The sequence below is a fragment of the Aedes albopictus genome, chromosome 2 (assembly GCF_035046485.1).
Source record: "Aedes albopictus strain Foshan chromosome 2, AalbF5, whole genome shotgun sequence".
Lineage (NCBI taxonomy): Eukaryota > Metazoa > Arthropoda > Insecta > Diptera > Culicidae > Aedes > Aedes albopictus.
Genome location: NC_085137.1, coordinates 35291163 through 35309732, shown reverse-complemented (window position 1 = coordinate 35309732; position 18570 = coordinate 35291163). Strand labels below are relative to the sequence as shown.

The window sequence follows — 18570 nt, the reverse complement described above, 5'->3', positions numbered from 1 at the left end:
AATTGTATTTTCGGCCACTTCCAGTGGAACACCTAGAACCGGTTCCGGAACACTACCGGTTCAGATATGCTCTGAGATGGTTTTCCTGCTCATTGTCCATCAGGCCATCGAAAATGCCGTGGTTTGATGTGTCGCACGCATGGGTTTGGTTCAATTGTATATTTGGCCACTTCCAGCGGGACACCCAGAACCGGTTCCGGAACACTACCGGTTCAGATATGGTCTTAGACTATTTTTCCGCTTACCGCTCATCAGGTTATCGAGAATGCCATGGTTTGATGTGTCGCATGCATAGGTTTGATGCATTTTCATATCTGGTCCCTTCCTGGGGTACCGTTCCGGAACACCTAAATGGCCATATCTCCGGAACGGCTGGACCGATCCGAACCATTTCCAATAGGAAACAATGGGACCAGATTCCGCGTCGAATGAACCGTCGGTCATTGAAATCGGTTGAGGTTTACTGCCAAAAAGTGATGTGAGTTTTTTTGTACACACTCACACATACACACACACACACGCACACACATACACACACACACACATACACACACACAGACATCACCTCAATTCGTCGAGCTGAGTTGATTGGTATATATGACTCGACCCTCCGGGGCTTCTATCAAAAAGTCATTTTTGGAGTGAACATATAGCCTTTCCAGTACACTTAGTGTACGAGAAAGGCAAAACTGAAAGTATCCCTGAAGAAAGCTTCTCATAAATCTCAAGCAATCCCTATTTTTTTTTATTTTTTTATTTTTGTGTATTCTAACGTTTGCTCTCCTAAATACATGCCTGAGGGACTCTTTGCATATATGGAGCAACACCCAAAGAAAGCTCTGGAGAATTTCCAACAATTGTTTTGGAAAAGTGTTCCTGGAAAGTTTGTTGAACTTCTAAAGAAGAATTTGAAAGAAATTTTAAAAAAATCACAGAATCTCTGTAAAAAAACTTCTCCTAGAATTGCATTTTTGAAAAATATCTTTGATGAAGAAATAAAGAAGAATTCCCAGGAGGAATTTTTGAAGAAACCTGTGGATTAGTTTCAAGATGAATGTTTTAAAAGTTTCTGGAAAAACTTCTGAAAAAGACCCGAGGTAAATTCCTAGTGGTATTCCATGAAAGAATTTCTGGAGGAATTTTCAAAGATATACATGGACAATGGATTCTAAAGGAAAATCTGGGAGGCGTTACTGCTGAAATTATAAACCCTGGAGTCTTCTTTTCGAATTCGTGTCCCTGAAGTTAATCGTGGAGAAAATTCTAAAAGCAGGAATCCATGGGCATCGGCAGGAATGCATTGTAAAATAATGCTCAAAGGAATCTTTTGAAGAATTTCTGCTGCATTTCGCGAAGAAAAACTAATGACGTGAGTTTCGACTGGAAATTTGTTGAATATTTAAACTGGCTTTCTCAGTCTGAGGAAATTCAAAACGACTAGTTTTGTGTTGCCCGACGTTTCGGCTTTGTGTATTTGGCCTTTTTCAAGGGCAAACTAAAATAATTTTGAATTTTCTCAGAATAATTTTTAATGAGGCGAAATATTGAGGTCATTTCCATGGGGCGTACCAATGTGTAGGGCGCCTGAAATGTGTACACCTTGAGTAATTTACTCTGATTTTACCATGATAACACAAGTCTTAGATGAACATCATGAACAGAAAACATCATGCTCTTATGAAATGTTTTTATATTTAGTGTATTTAGATAAAAGTTGTGTTCTATTTATATCGAAATCAGCACTTGGGTTCTATTGAAAGGATATTTTAAGGCACCATCATCACTGGGTGGATTAATTAGGGTTATTTCTGTTAAAATTTTTGAACTGAACCTACGATGCAAAATCTCAATTTCCTTCCAATTGCTTCTTTTAAAATCACTTTCTTTTGTATCAAATTGTTGTCTCCACTGATTGGCGCATTGTCCTTTACTCCAACACTATCTTAACCTCGGACTTAAGCACTACCACTCACCACTTCCAGTACGTCAGCAATCTTGGTAAGTACGTCATTACTCAGATTCTTCAGCAGTGGCACCGACCGCAGGAAGTTGACGTTTTCCTCTATCCTTTGCAGCCCGGTCCGCATCATTATCTGCTGGAAGACCCGCCGGTCCAACACCCACACTCGCGAGTCACTCAACACTGCACCATGCGGAAATGAAAGAAACAAACATAAATCATCACCAGTCCTATTGTGTATTCCACAGCTCCCTTCACAGTCACACTTACCTCGGATCGATGCCGTGCGGGTGCAGTTGTACAGAATGGCCAGTTCGCCGAATGCCTTCCCGGGGCCCATCAGCCCGAGGAACTTGCCGTCCTTGAGCACCTCGAACTCGCCGGCCGCCGACACGTACAGGTGGGATCCGGCCTGGCCCTCGTGGATCACGTACTCTCCGGAGCGAAACTCGCGACTGTACATCGAGTCGACGATTTCGCGGATCTGCAGCGAGTCGATGTTCTTGAAGAAGTCGTTCTCCAGTATGGCATCCTTGATGAGCTGCTTCGCGCTGTTTCGAATAGTATATGGAATGGATGGATGGATAGATAGATGATTGATTGCGTTTGGTGGGGCTGGTTTTATTGCGGTTGGGTAATGCGGAAATATTTAATCGTGCGTACATCGCACGCATACGACAATAATTTTTTAAACAACCTTAAGTTTTTTTGCAGAGATTTCTTCTGAACAGAAGCTTATTTAATTTGACTTTTTAGATATTATGTTCCATTTAAAAGCATTCTATCCAGTACCATCTAGAATGAAAACATGAAAGTCTAACATACACCAACGCAATGATTTTCAGCAAAAATTCTAACAATTTCTAGCAGTAAGAACACTAACCTGTAATCCTTCTCGTACTTCGGAATCTTGATGTCCGAGTGGCTGCCCGTCAGCTCGCAGCTTTCGCCGGAAACGCCCTGCTTTTTCATGGCCATCAGTGTGGCTCCTTTGTTCTGCCGGAAGGAACCATCGTTGGCCCCGTTCCCGGCCAGCTGACTCGAGTGGGCCAACTTGAAGCCCTTGCCCGTGATCCCGTACAGTTCGGACATGGGCAGCTGCTGTCCGGCCATAACGTAGTTCGTCTGAATACTGGACAGTAGGTCGCCCTCGACCGCTTGGAGTGCCTTGGGACTGGGCATTGGCGCCACCGTGCCTCCTGCATTCTGTGACCGCTCCAAGCTGCTCGTTGTCGTCTGCTGGAGTACACTCTGCCGAACCGCCACCGCCGCCGCCACCAAAGAGGAAGAGAACGAGAAACACAAAAGCAAATATGAGCAAAATTGTCGTAAACCTCAATTATGCATCCAAGTTGAAATTAGCCATTCCTGGCACGCAACGAATGTCGGTCCGCTACAACCAGGCGGTAGCGTTGTGTTCCGTTGATGGGCCTTGATGAGCCGAGCTGCACGACCCAAACACCGTTCGACGACAACGGCGGTGAACAGATATGAACTCGAGCAAGTAATAATCGATGACAGTTTGGGTATGATTCGAACATAACGTCCAAGTTCCTTTTTTGGGTTTATCAAAATCGTTCCATTTTTCGAGTAAATTCGATTCAGAACTTTGAATTTCATACGTTAAGTAACATTAGATCATAAAGTAGATATATGGAACAAGTTAGAAAGCTGATTTCGATAAAAATGATTATGAAAGATTAAGAAAGAGTTAAAAAAACGAAACTCGAAAATTGAATTGCAAGGCACATGGTTTAAATTCGGAGGTTTATTTTCAACAAAGTTAGAAAACCACCCTACCCCGATCTCATCCTCACCTTCAGTTTGTCAATCTCCCGTTTCAGCTTGCTGATCTCCTCGTCGCGGGCCTTCAGCTGCTGCCGCAGGTAGTGGATTTCGTCCTCGAGCGTTTTGCTCTTGGTGCCACTGCCCAGCGTGGGGGTGCTTCCGTACGATTGGAAGCTATCACAGTTGTGTTCCGGTGGGATCGACTTCCGACGGTCCCCGTTGCTCAGCGGGATGATGGTCCGTTTGCCGAACAGCAGTTTGGAGTTTTTGCGAATCTGTCGGAAAAAAATTGGAGAAGATATTATTGGGAACTGAGTTGGGGGACAGGAGCCACTGTCCCAGAAAAGATTGGTGCATTAACGTGGTTACCGTATTGGAAGGAAACCATAGCTTCGAAAAAATCAGAGCATTTCCAGCCCAAAACATAAAAAAAATCACTAGATATTATGGTGTCGCAAAATAGAAAAAGTGTCAAAAAGTTAACTTGCTTACCCTTAGAATGATAGATTAGGGTCCTAGCAACAATAGTTCCATACATGAAAACTCAATCAAAAAATATTTAGAGGTTGCACGCATCGATTTTATGAAAAATGGACGATTTTTGGTATTTATACCAAAAAAATGCTAATATGAGTTGAAAAATAAAAGAAATAAAAGTCATCAATCGAAGTAAATCATAGTTCTGGGTCCCGCAAACAAAGTTTAGAGGGAGTTTAGGTCATCAAAGCTGATTTTATATATTTGGCAAAGGTTAAAATATCAAAAAATCGCGATTTTTTTCTCCAAATTTTCCAAAAAGGCTCAATTTATCAGGGTTTTAAAATTTTTCTTGCGATTCACAATTCCCTTATTTTATAGAAAATTTTGTGTAGGTTATTTCGGCTGAAGACAGTTTTGAGCTATCTCCTTCATGAGTTGAGATATCGGCATAATAATAATAACACAATCAATAATAAAATAGGATTTTCTTATGTTATTTGTTTTTGTTCATTAGTTTCTATGACTACCATGCAAAAAAGCAAATAACAAGTTTTCGACATGTTATGTTATGCAAGTATACATTTTAGAAGATGTTCGGAATTGATACTTTGATAATTTTACATTGATTGTGCTTACCGGTTCAAAGAAAGGCTCAAAAAGTGGCTTGCTGCGATATTTTAATAATATAAGTGCTCGCAAGTCAGATCATCAAATTCCATAAGTGAAGTTCTATGATATACAGGGTGTTAGGTTCCTGAGTGCAAACTTTTTAAAGGGTTATAGAGGACCATAAATGGAAGAAAAAATTGTTCTACGCATATGGTCAAATCTCAACCGTTACGTAGTTATTGAGCTTCCCATGTTTTTGACTCTTATTGCCTTAACTGGAAATAACTTGAAAATGGTCAAACTAATCGAAGTTTTTTTTACCCTTATTCGAAAGATTATTGAATTTTCTAACAAATGGCATCTTTGAATCGATTGGTTTAGTTAAATAACTAAGTTTTCTAGAGCAAAATAGCTAAAACTAGTGTATTTTTATTGGTTTTTGTCAATTATCTTTGAAACATGCGTAATAAATTAAAATTATTTCTTTGGCAAAGTTGTGGCCCCTATTACACTCTACAATTCGTTCTTTGACGCCAAGCTTCTAGCTCTTATCGTTTCCTTGCAATTTTGATTTAAATGTGCGGCACAATGCGCAAAAAATGCTTTCCATGACAGTTGCAAATTTATGATCGGAAATGCGATGTTAAAATCAAAATTGCAACAAAACGATAAGAGATAGAAGTTTGGTGTCAAAAAACGAATTGTAGAGTGTAACAGGGGCCACAACTTTGCCAAAGAAAGAATTTTAGTTTATTACGCATGTTTCAAAGATAATTGACAAAAACCAATAAAAATACACTATTTTTAGCTATTTTGCTCTAGAAAACTTAGTTAATTAACTAAACCAATCGATTCAAAGATGTCATTTGTTAGAAAATTCAATAATCTTTCGAATAAGGGGAAAAATCTTCGATAAGTTTGACCATTTTCAAGTTATTTCCAGTTAAGGCAATAAGAGTCATAAACATGGGAAGTTCAATAACTACGTAACGGTTGAGATTTGACCATATGCGTAGAACAATTTTTTTCTCCATTTATGGTCCTCTATTACCATCTAAAAAGTTTGCACTCAGGAACCTAACACCCTGTATTTTAAGTGATGTGTAGATCGCTCAACAATGTTTACCTTATTCAAATAGATTTTGGTGCTCTTGTTAAGCAAACATATAGGTTCTTTCTAGTTAAACCAGAACTAATGCTCTAACATTGAAAACAACAAAAATGAAAATAAAATAGCTAATAAAAACTGTAAGAAAAAAATATAGGTTTATAGTTTCAGCCAATCGACATAAAAAATTAAATATGTGCATGGAAATGCAGGTATTTTCACGAATATAAGGATTTTTTTTTTTCTTTTTATTCGCGAATTTTAACTAAAGCTAATTCTTTACACAATATTGATTTTTATTATATAATTTGATTTTAAAAGCAAACCATTAGCGCACATATTTGCAGCTAGGGTTGGATTTCAGAAAGCATCAGGATGTTTAGATTCCACTATTATAAAAAACAAATAAATAAAACTTAGTGACTGGCCTAATATGTTACAAGAGGTGTTAAACTAAGATATGTACACAATGTTGAAATCTTTCTGCTGCGCTGCTCAACCAAAATTACAAGTTTTGAATCGGTGGCTTGCTACTGTTATTTGATCAACAGATGAAATCTCAAAAGAAAAAAATCTTTTCGTGTTCACAAAGCGGGTGTGAAAAGTTATGTTCAGCATATGTACACTACCCGTCATAAGTACGGACTCACAAAAAGTATTGCAACAATATTGCATCACCCTGACTCACCTCGATATCTCTGAAACCAGAACACCTACAATAATGCCATTTTTAGAAAAGTTGTTGCTTTTGGTCTTCTGAACAACTTTGCTAAAGACAGCATCTTTGTAAGTCCTTTGGTTTTGGGGATATCGAGGTGAGTCAGGGTGATGCAATATTGTTGCAATACTTTTTGTGAGTCCGTACTTATGACGGGTAGTGTAGATATAAAACGATGATTAACTCTCAAATCATTTACATATTGTTACTGTCATGCAGTATGAATCAGCAATGATCAAAGCAACCCAACAATTCCTGAAATTCTTCAAAAATGTACACTTGCACGTACTATAATGTCTAAAATTTGTCGTGTGTTGTTTTAATTGCATGGTAGTCATGGAAACTAGTGAACAAAATCGGCTAATGAAAGAAAAAACATGATTTTTTCATTGATTGTGTTATCATTATTATACCGATATCTCAGCTCATGAAGGAGCTCAAAACTGCCTTCAGCCGAAATAATATACACAAAATTTGCTATAAAATAAGGGAATTGTGAATCGCAGGAAGAATTTTAAAATCCTTATAAATGAGCATTTTTCAAAAATTTTGTGAAAAAATCGCTGTTTTTTGATATTTTAACCTTTGCCAAATATATAAAATCAGCTTGGATGACCTAAACTCCCTAAAAACTTTGTTTGCGGGACCCAGAACTATGATTTACTTTGATTGATGACTTTTATTCCTTTTATTTTTCAACTAATATTAGCATTTTTTTGGTATAAATACCAAAAATCGTCCATTTTTCATAAAATTGATGCGTGCAACCTCTAAATATTTTTTGGTTGAGTTTTCATGTATGGAACTATTGTTGCTAGGACCCTAATCTATCATTCCAAGGGTGAGCAAGTTAACTTTTTGACACTTTTTCTATTTTGGGACACCCTACTAGATATGTTTCAATTTGAAAGAGATTTTTTATCCTCGATTTTGTAAATCCTTTACCTTTGCATGAACAAAAAACCATTTTCCCCACCCAAACGTATGAAAAAAAACCTACAAAAATTATAACTTTAAAACTGTTTGATGGATTCAAATAATGTCTTCGAAGATGTTTCGGGATATTTGGAGAACCGAATAAGCACTGAGATTAATATTCATCGAGGATCTGAAACAGATGTCATATGAATTACCTTTTCCAAAAACCTGACTCTTCGATGTTTTTATGATTTTTCTCAAAATTTTCCTAAGAGCTCAGGATAATCTAATGCTTCCAGCTATTTTTTTTTCAAATTTTTTTCTTCTACGAATTAAAAAACTAGTAAAAGAAAATAAGCTTCGAAATTCAAAAATTTAAAATATAAAAACATTAGGAAAATTCTGTCGGACCTTGTAAAATGTTTTTCAAGATTTTTACCTTTCTTACACCCATAAGGGGCTGTTCATAAGCCACGTAGACCAAATTTTGACCATCTCAGACCCCCCTTCCTTCTCGTAGCGTAGATTTTCGTACATACAAAAATTTTGAAATTTGCATAACAGCTCTAGTGCAGAGAAGCTTCTTCAATGGCACGTGAAGTTCAGGAGACATCATTCGCAAGCAGATAGCGATCATTTCAAAGTAATATTTTAGTAGTTATTGTGTTACTACCCAGCAAATGAATAAGCCTTTGAATAAGCCGTATATCTGTTTTAAATCTGCATTCGACCTGTTTTCTGCCGTATCATAGCAGTTTGACTGCTAGACTGCCCTGTATTAACAATTGAAATGCTATTTAAAATCTGACAGCAGTTATGTAGCATTTCAAATGTACGGTGCGTTTTGTGTTAACCAAAGTAGCATAACTGCTACTTTATTGCCATAAAGCTGCTAAGTGAGATGAGTGATGCAAAACCCACAGCATATTTCTACTTTCTTATTTACGTGCCCCAGTTGTAGAAGCCATTATTATTTGCATGTCCTGTTATTTATAGGTAAAAACTAATAAAAAAAAACAATGGAAAACACTTGCTTTGGCAAATAAATTCCATGGTTAGTTTCCAATGCTCGATTTAATTATCAGCACATGCCGAGCCCACAGAATATCTAATGAAGAAACTGCCGGAGTAATATTCAAGCCTTAAATAGATTTAAAAAAAAACAATGCATATTATCTAATTATCTATAGCTTTCCCTGTAGTGCGGAGCAGCACAATCGTCAACTCGAGGGTCGAGGGATCAAATACTTCTCTCTCTCTTCTCTTTCTCTATTCTTGGCGTAACGTCCTCACTGGGACAAAGCCTGCTTCTCAGCTTAGTGTTCTATGAGCACTTCCACAGTTATTGACTGAGAGCTTCCTCTGCCAATGACCATTTTGCATGCGTATATCGTGTGGCAGGCACGAAGATACTCTATGCCCAAGGAAATCAAGGAAATTTCCTTTACGAAAAGATCCTGGACCGACCGGGAATCGAAGCCGTCACCCTCAGCATGGTCATGCTGAATACCCGTGCGTTTACCGCCTCGGCTATATGGGATCAAATACCAAGTTCGCTGAAATCGGCAAAAAAACAACAACAGCATTTCAAAACGTGCCCCGAGCCTCAAGTGCACAGGTGAATATGGATCAAAATAGAAGAGAAAGGGATGCCGTAAAATGGGCTGGGAAAATATTTTTGTTTTTATTTTTGACAATCTGGTGCAAGGATGGGAAAAAATCATTCATTTATTGTGTATCCCTCACTCACAACCACGCACAATCTGATGCGAGTGTGCTTCTCCCCCAGCCAAGCAAAACCCTTCCACATTCATTGCCCATTCTTTTGAATCGCCGAGCACCGAGCGACGCAAGCAACGACGGCCGAATGAATCGCTACTGAGTCTGTGTGCCGAAGACGAACGAACCAATATTGAACGAATGTTTGCATTCTGAGTCGGGTGCGAGAGCATTCGTTTTGGAACGTTCATTTAGCGTTCGGTGGAAGCATTCAGTACTGGGAATTGAATCAGTGAGCGCGTTTTGATTCAATCAGCTCGGTAGTTGAGAGAGCGAACGTTTTTTTCGTATACACCGATCCAAGCTGATTCATTTCACACTCTATTTGTTTCTCTCCTGATTCGCATCGGTGGCGTCGGTGGCGAGCCGTTCGTGTTGCGTTCGTTCATAGTGCGCCGTGCTCTCACTCAGTGTAGCGTTGTTGGCGTTCTTTTGGCTATTTTGCATCGCCGGCATTCGGGTGAGCGAATGAGTTTTCCCATGCTTGATCTGGTGGATAGGAAATTTAAGCATTTAATCAGCCGTATATTGGGCCAAAACCTGCGTTTAATTAGCACTTATGGCACATATAGGGCAAATGAGCATTTAATGACCTGCTGTAAAGGCGCATATGGTGCCGAATAAATACCATTTCAACTGCTTATTGGTAGGCTTATGCCTGGGTAGGCTTATGCGCATTCAATTTTACCGTGAATGTTGGGGTTGCAGCGATGGTTCTACGACATTACCCGCAAAACCATTTACCGGAAAGACCATTTATCGGGATGAACCATTTATCGGATAAGATTTTTCCCGAAATTTGGTTCCAGATTGCACCGACGGAGCTGTCATGTAGTGTACATACAAGTGGTTCATCAACGAGTTGCTGAATGTGATTGCTAATATTTCCAACGGATATTTGCCCTTTTTTAACAAGGGCTGTTCTTTATTGTTATGGTCGTACAGTTCAAACTATTTCCCGGAAATACATTTTCCGGAATACTGCATTTATCAGGAAACTTTTTTTCGAACTGCCCCATTTCCCGGAAAGGCCCAAAAAATCTAAGATCTTAGAAGATGTTTTGGTGTCTTTTTACATGCTCTGATATGTTGTTTCCTATTTCCATTAATTTTACCTGTTGATGATCAAGTTCAAGAAAATCAAGCCTTTAACCCTGTAATACCCAAAATTTTGATTTTGGTCTAAATATCATTTTTCGCCATCTAAAATCGATTTAAACATGTTTTGGAATGATGATTAACCTGATCTTGTTAGGGGAATATCTGTAAATAAAAGAAAATCGGGTTAAGTACGGTTCCTTTGAATTCCACTAAGAATTTGCATCCTTTGACAGATACGTATTTCGACCTCAACTGTAAGGTCGTCTTCAGTGTCTTGTACTTGACTCGAGTCGAGTCAAGTACAAGACACTGAAGACGACCTTACAGTTGAGGTCGAAATACGTATCTGTCAAAGGATGCAAATTCTTAGTGGAATTCAAAGGAACCGTACTTAACCCGATTTTCTTTTATTTATGTTTTGGAAGACGATTCTGTTTAATTCTCAATTTTGTGAATTTCGGTTTTTGATTTTTCAAATTTTTTTTTGAACATCCCCACACTTTTATATTTTGACTGAAAGCCTATTTGGGGGACGGATTTTTTGAGACGAAAACATTTTGATATTTTATGATTATTGTTGAAATATTTTTATTTTAACTTTTTTTCATAGGAAATTTTATTTTCCGTGTAATTTGAAGGAAAATAATTTTAGAGTGTATTCAACTCCCTTAAACTATTCTACTATGATAGTATGATTAGGGAAAAATTTAAAAGTTGCTAATTGTAGTGATTCAATACAAAATATACAGTGACTTCTGAAAGGTGACTAAAACATCAATTTTTCAATGATTTTATAAAAATGTAAATATGCTTTAAAAGACACAAAAAACCATTTCAAGATATACAAAATAGTCCCTAATCTCTCTCTTCTTGGCGTAACGTCCTCATTGGGACAAAGCCTGCTTCTCAGCTTAGTGTTCTATGAGCACTTCCACAGTTATTAACTGAGAGCTTCCTCTGCCAATGACCATTTTGCATGTGTATATCGTGTGGCAGGCACGAAGATACTCGATGCCCAAGGAAGTCAAGGAAATTTCCTTTACGAAAAGATCCTGGACCGACCGGGAATCGAACCCGTCAGCCTCAGCATGGTCATGCTGAATACCCGTGCGTTTACCGCCTCGGCTATATGGGCCCATATAATAGTCCCTAATATCAGTCAAAAATATGAAAATTTTGATTGACAACGAAACAAAAATTACAAAAATGCTCAAACTATACCCCGTCTAAAGGCGGGGTTGGGTATTAGAGGGTTAAACTATAAAATTGCAAGATATATTCTAAATATGTTTTCAAGATTATAGAACTAGTACTAGATTATCGGCTCTTTTCACTTAGCAAAGTAGAACAAGCATCGTTGGGCTGAATGAACATTTTTAGACCAGCAACCAAATTGTAGCTTATCCATATGACAATTTCTTCCCTTTCATCAAAGATTGTGCTTCTAGTTTCATTTATGAAGTTCATTGGCAGTCGAACTGTTTACTGTATAGGAGATTTGCCCTTCTTCAATTAATAGGCTGTTACACGGTACTGAACCGTCCATCCTCGTTGGTTTGATCGCATCTTATCTGCACATCGTTCAAACTAAAAATTGGTCAAATGTCATTTTGCTCAGAGAACGGGGCGAAACGAAACACAGAATCAAAACCAGGCTTGGCATTGGTCACGAGGTTCACCAGTGTGCTTAGTTTTTTGTGCTATGATGTTTCCTAATCAAACATGACGTTAGCAACCATATATCGCATCACTAGGGTAAACACTCGTGACCTAGAAACCACAGGTGACCATGATTGAGTTTTGCGTTACCTAACCATCAATCGGTCTGACCGTCAGGACTTTGAACTTCATTCGTTGCCGTCATATTCCCTCCTCTGGTGCCCAACAAGATGGAGTGAAAACATAAATCGATTTAGGGATTTTCACATAGATGGGCGAACAATTAGGTAATTTATTTTAGATCACAATGATGCTAATAACCATGTAATACATAAATTCATTTTACTAGCACTGAGCGAAGAAAACTGGCAGGCTAGCAGTTCTGCCTCGGCTCAAACCCTTCTACGGTATGACGAAGAGAAATTGCAGAGCAATCATTAAGTTTTCCCCAACTTCTACATAGAATCGATGCTGGCAATCGATAACCTCCGAATGATGAAGAGTAACTCGTTTTCAAGACCACTAATGTAGGAAAATGCTAATTAAAGTGTTCTTGTGCGTCGACCCCAGTGTTCTTATTCATCGTTTCAAATAAAGCTCATTTCAACTTCGTCCGTGTTTTTCAATAATAAGTTACAATGACATATCAAACTTAAAATACATACAAATTGGTGGTCAGAAATTGCGAGATCTTAAATTAATAAAGATGTGGGGAAAACGACATACCTATACATACAAATTCGACATGTTCATGTAAATGTTCATCAAACTATTCGAATTCATATTGCGCCATTAGGGGCCGGATCATAACGTCCGAGGTCATAATGTCCCAGTCGTAAAGTGGCGTTATTTTGCGAAATGCGTCAAAATATCCTATGTGCCTTCTTTCCTGGGATTATGATGCGCATCTGCATTTTCGAACGTTATGCCACGGAAAAATGCGCCATAAAATCCTGGGACATTATGGCCTCGGGCGTTATGATACTGTGCCGCTCCATTAGTAAGTAATTCATTCAATTTCATCACTACATAAATATGCGCTCTTTTTATACTTATTTAATGATATTTATTTTCACATTGTTTTACTGAGCCCAGATTGCATTTCCAAATATGTTATTAAAACTAGGTAGGTAGATGGCATATCTAATCGAATAAGCGCCACACTCTGCTGCCTTACTGTCGCGACCGTCATGACCATCAATTCAATAGAGCGAGAACTCCGAACGTCACACAAAACACAATCATGATTGTTGAAGTCCCCGAGGTAACGACGCAACCGATAAACAATTAGTTTTCTCGTCTTGACTACGTTGTACAGCGACTTGTTGAGCCTATTGCGATTTTGTGGCAGTGAAAACGAATACATGCTCAGGTCGGTTTGAAAGTGAGCACTAACGGTGACCAATGCCAAGCCTGATCAAAACAAGACAACAAAAAAGATTTCCATTAGAGTGTTTTTCGATACCAACATATGTAGTTACTACTACAAATTTAAAAATGAACCCCGTTGGTTTACATGAGGTGTCATCCATGTATCTAGGCACACTCTGATCATTTTGGAAGTTTGGCAGCAGCCTGGCTGCTATCAAATTTCAGTCCGCAATCCTCAGGTAAATAGTACATTCCGGTTAACGGTTTTCCGGGTAATGGTATAGAATCTGCCGCGACATAAAAAAGCGCTTCGAATATGATGAATATTATCATCTTGGAATGAAACAAATCAATTTGTTAACATAGTAAAACAATCTCGAATTTCAAAAAAAACTTAGCTGAGAGAGTTTATTTATATGAGTATGTTATAGAAATGACGGTAAACTTTCAGTTCATTCCAAATTTGAGCAAAATTAACTATTCCATTCACATTAGCTAATTCTTCAATATGGCGAAAATAAAACGAAAGCAAGTTTACTTTTATGATGACTGCAATAAACCTAGCAGCAGAAACTATGATCTGCTTTTACACCAACAAATGTTCTTACTAATCAAATGGATTGCTAGCTATTGAGAGTTTGAATAGTTTTATTGTGGTAATAATGAATGCCAGAAGGATTACATATCAGAGAGTATTGTTTGCTATCTCGTTAACTCTTAAAATCTGGCTTTATGGATATCTTCAAGTATATTTTATTGTATACTTTTCATTTATACATTTCATCAATGGTTTTCATTAAGGTAGCCATAAAACTGTGGGTTTCAATGTTTGCTGTAATAAAACCCTAATAAAAATCAAACAAAAGCGGAACCGGCTGGCGCAGCTGGCTATGTTTTCGCTAGAAATGGGTTGAGAAACTCAAACCAGCAAGAATTCCAAGAGAATTTCGCTGGAAATCCATAGAAGAAATTCGAAATTCACGCCAACTCATCCAGTCAGTGGTTGGCAGCAACCTCTCAAAATTCAATGAATCTTTGTGAGTATGAAGAGTTTGTATTTTGAAGCAACTTTGCACAGCAACTTTGCACATTCTGCACTGATTTTTTTTCTTCAAAATTGATATAGGCTATCATTTGTATAGGATTAAAGTTTTTTGATCGATTTTTTTTTGTAAATTTTCCGAAAAATCTCTTGGGTTTTCTCGTGGAATTTGGCTCGTAGTTCCTCCCAGGATCTTTTAAGAGAGGGTTTCAACATTTCCTATTAAATTTTCTTAATATTTCCTCCCGAGATTACTCCCAGAACTTTTTCTAAAATGTACCAGTTTTTCTCCTGAAGTTCCTCTCAAGATTTCTTCAATAAGTCTTAAGCGGAATTCAGCTGTATTCACGGCAGATTCCACCAGAATTCACCAGAATTCCTTCCAATATTTCTCTGGATCACCGCCAGAACTCCGGTAAACAAGCTTGAGCTTTAGCAAAAACAATCACGGGAAGAGCTTCATGAAAAATCTTGGATGAAGGTCCAGGGTAAAAAACCCCAGAGAGTCGAAAATCAAGAATCCTTAAAGATTCGCAAGTAAGAATCCCGAAAAAAAATGTTCGAATCATGGAAAAATGCTTCTTATAATCCGGAAGAATGTCTGGGAGAATTTTAAAAAAGGTATACCAAGGAAAATACGCAAATACGGAAGAAGTCTTGTGAGAAATCTTAGGAAGCTTGCAAGATCTATTCCTATAGAAGTTCCAGAAAAAAAAACTCTAACGGAATTTCTGGAAAAATCCTTTTAGTGGAGTTTCTAGATAGACTTTAACCTCTAGATACATCAGCGTCCTGATGGAATTTGCAGCATCCACAATCGTCGACTTGCCGGAAATATCTGCAATATCTAGGAGCCCTCCTGTTGTTACTTATTGATTAATCTTGCTATTCGAATAATCATTCGGAGGAGTTTTCAACGACTTCACGGAACCACAAGCTTTCAATAAGGTTACTAGTGCACAGGGACAAATATTAGACAAGGAATGATTTGAAGGACCAACATCTGTTTGGTAGCAATGAACATCTGATCTATTCAAACCAGATGTTAAAGCAGGTATCTGTACTCAAACAAATATTTACCCCCATTTTTTTATTGCGTCTGAAGAACTTTCAGCATAACTGAAAAAATGTTCTGACTGCAAACATTCTTTGATTCAATCCATCAATGCAATGTAGTCCCAAGTAACATTCTAAGTTTTGTTCGACTCTACAAGAGATCTTCATAACCAATTTTATAAAACTTGCAATAAAACTGAATCATACATCAAAACCTCTTGATAACCTCTTTAAAAGCACCTTCCGGCTAAGTGGACCACTCTCGGAGAGGTTTTACAAACCGCATTAAGAGTAGCAATAAACCCGTTTTAAAACCTAGTTGAAATATTTCCCATTCTCGATTGTTGTTGTTTTTTTTTTTCAACAAAAACTATGACAGCTCAAGATGCAGAGAAGCTTCTTCGATGGCACGTAAAGTTCAGGAGGATACATCATTCGTAAGTAGAAAGCGATTATTTCAAAGTAGTATTTTAGTAGTTGTTGTGCTGGTAGGCTTATGCGCATTCGAATTTACCGTGAATATTGGGGTTGCAGAATCGTAAAATTAATGCGCTTCGAAAATAGTGAATATTATCATTTTGGAATGAAATAAATCATTTGGGAATTTAGTAAAACTATCCCGAATTACAAGAAAACTCAGCAGAGAGAGTTTATTTATGTGAACTTGTTATGAAAATGGTTGCAAACTACCAATTCATTGCTAGTTTAAGCAAAATTAACTATTTTTCATTCACGTAAGCTAATTCTTCAATATGGCGACGACCATAATCAGCGAAAATAAAACGAAAGCAAGTTTACTTTTATGATGACCGCAATAAACCTAGCAGTGTCGTAGTTTCTGCTTTTCCACCAACAGATGTCGCTACTAATCGAACGGATCGCCATCTGTTGAGAGTTTTAACAGTTTTATTGCGGTAATAAGGATTGTCAGAAGGTTTACATATCGGAAAGTTTTGTTTACTCTTAAAATCTGTCTTTATGGATATCTTCAAGTATACTATAAAACATTTTACTAATGGTTTTCATAAAAGCAGTCATAAAACTGTGAGTTTTATTTATTGCTGTAATAAAACATTAATAAAAATCAAACAAAACCAATCAGCGATGGAATTGTTACTTGGGGTGAGCTCTGTGTGCTCTACTTCTGAGTAGATATCTACATGTAGTAAAGATCGCATCTTTTTATCGGTTCAAAATTTCTTCGAATATTCAAGATATTCCCTGATCATTCCTGGTATTTAAAACTAGCTGTCCCCGGCAAACTTTGTCTTGCCTACTGTGTTTTTGACGTTCCAAGAAAATATTCCCCGTCAACTCCCCTGTTCAAAATGTAAAAAAAATCGATTTTTAAAAACTCTGAATTTTTCCATGTTTTTTGTCTCATAAACCTTCCTTGGATGAAAACTAACAGAACAAAACAAAGACGATTCAAATCGGCCGTTCCGTTTGCGAGTTATGCGCGGTCCCACGTATGCCACTGCATTTTTTTTTGCCCTGAGGAGGTGGAGGCAATGCCAGCCGGAGGCAAGATGCCGAATTTTTGTACCAGCTACTCATTCCTGATTTGTCGTGCTGTCGTCGTCTGCTTGTCCGTGTGTTGTGTCGTTCCACGTGTGTAACTGGAGAAGTGCAGTGTGATTCGTCGATTAGGACCATATAATCACAGGGCAGTGGACACTTCGATGGATATTTATCGGTGAGCTTGTTAATATTATACTGTTATTTTTTTATAATATAATTTACAGTATAAAATTTATAAAATTAAACAATGTTTTTAGTAAACAATATTTTCGTGCTTGTGAATGAATTAAGAAGTTTGTCACTGTGCTTCAAGTGTCAACTCAAGTTCCTGAATCTTGTCGAATTTTGCAAATGTTTTTAACTAACATTTCGTCCCTTCCTCGATGACCGTTAGGTCGTAGCCGGCCCCGTTGACTTAATAAAGCTTGGAGTTCTCGAAGATGCACAGAACGGTAAGTTACTCCCAAGCACAGAGTAGCAACTACGAATTGTACGGTCATCTATGCTCTGCTCATGGTCGGTTCTCCTATTTTTTTTCAGGTAGTAGTCAGTCCATGTCAGGAATCTTCGAAAACTGTTGGGAAGTACACAAAACGCCCAATAAGTTTTTAATGGTTATAGCTCCGTATGCAAATGTTAATCTCAATTCCCGGAAGACTTTTTACAGATATATTGATAGATGTTTCTTCTGAGCCGGGTGGGTTTGAATACATTTGCTTTCATCAACTTCATAGTAATTTCTGTGAACTACAGTAGATGTTTGTTCGGTGCAAACGGTCTTTCACAAAGTACGATTAGTGCAACAGATTTGCAGTTATTGGTCCGCTATTCTTAAAAATTATGAAAAAAAATGAGGCAAAATAAACTACTATAAATGCTCTCCTGCTTTCCCAACAAAAAAAAAAACTATTGTGGAAATTCCAACGGCTCTTCCAAGTAAGGATCAAAGTCAAAAAGTGTCAAAAACTCCTACTGCTAAAATATATTCAGCATAGAGTGCTTGTACCAGTTATCGCACTACCTAAAGAAAACTATTTCTACAAAAATAAGAAAAAGACCGACGAATGTCGTCGATATGTCAAAAGATTGATTTGTGTTCATACTTTACAGGAAAAATATAGAGACGGAGCCAAAACTACTTTTAGTATTTATTACGGCGTGTGCCAATGATAGGAGCCCTGTGCCAGTAATGCATACAATTTGTAACTTCGGTTCCACTTCGCACTATTTACATGCATTCCTTATGGGATTAGCCATAACTGGTACACTATGGCGAAATAGGGTGCAAGAGAGCTGAAATTTTAAGGAAAATGATTTATTTCTATCATAATTTGAGCAAATTGTGAAATTTGAATGAGTACAACCATCTTTTGTTAACGTGATCTTTTGTTCACAAAATTTTTCTTGTTGATTTGCATCGTTGAAGAATGAAAATCAACTATGGCGAATTTAAGGTACTA

At 37.7% G+C, this 18570-nt stretch overlaps 1 protein-coding gene across 2 annotated transcripts in view; it reads right to left on the bottom strand.

Annotated features, from left to right (window-relative positions):
* Positions 1 to 18570, bottom strand: part of LOC109621380 (cGMP-dependent protein kinase, isozyme 1) — a 143848-nt gene that overhangs the window by 27004 nt on the left and 98274 nt on the right. For both annotated transcript variants that reach the window (XM_062849464.1, XM_062849465.1), the window contains exons 4-7: positions 3778 to 4023; positions 2844 to 3211; positions 2231 to 2511; positions 1974 to 2143 (exon numbers count right to left, since the gene is read on the bottom strand). In XM_062849464.1, the coding sequence (XP_062705448.1) occupies positions 1974 to 2143; positions 2231 to 2511; positions 2844 to 3211; positions 3778 to 4023 (1065 nt within the window). The remainder of the gene's footprint in view (positions 1 to 1973; positions 2144 to 2230; positions 2512 to 2843; positions 3212 to 3777; positions 4024 to 18570) is intronic.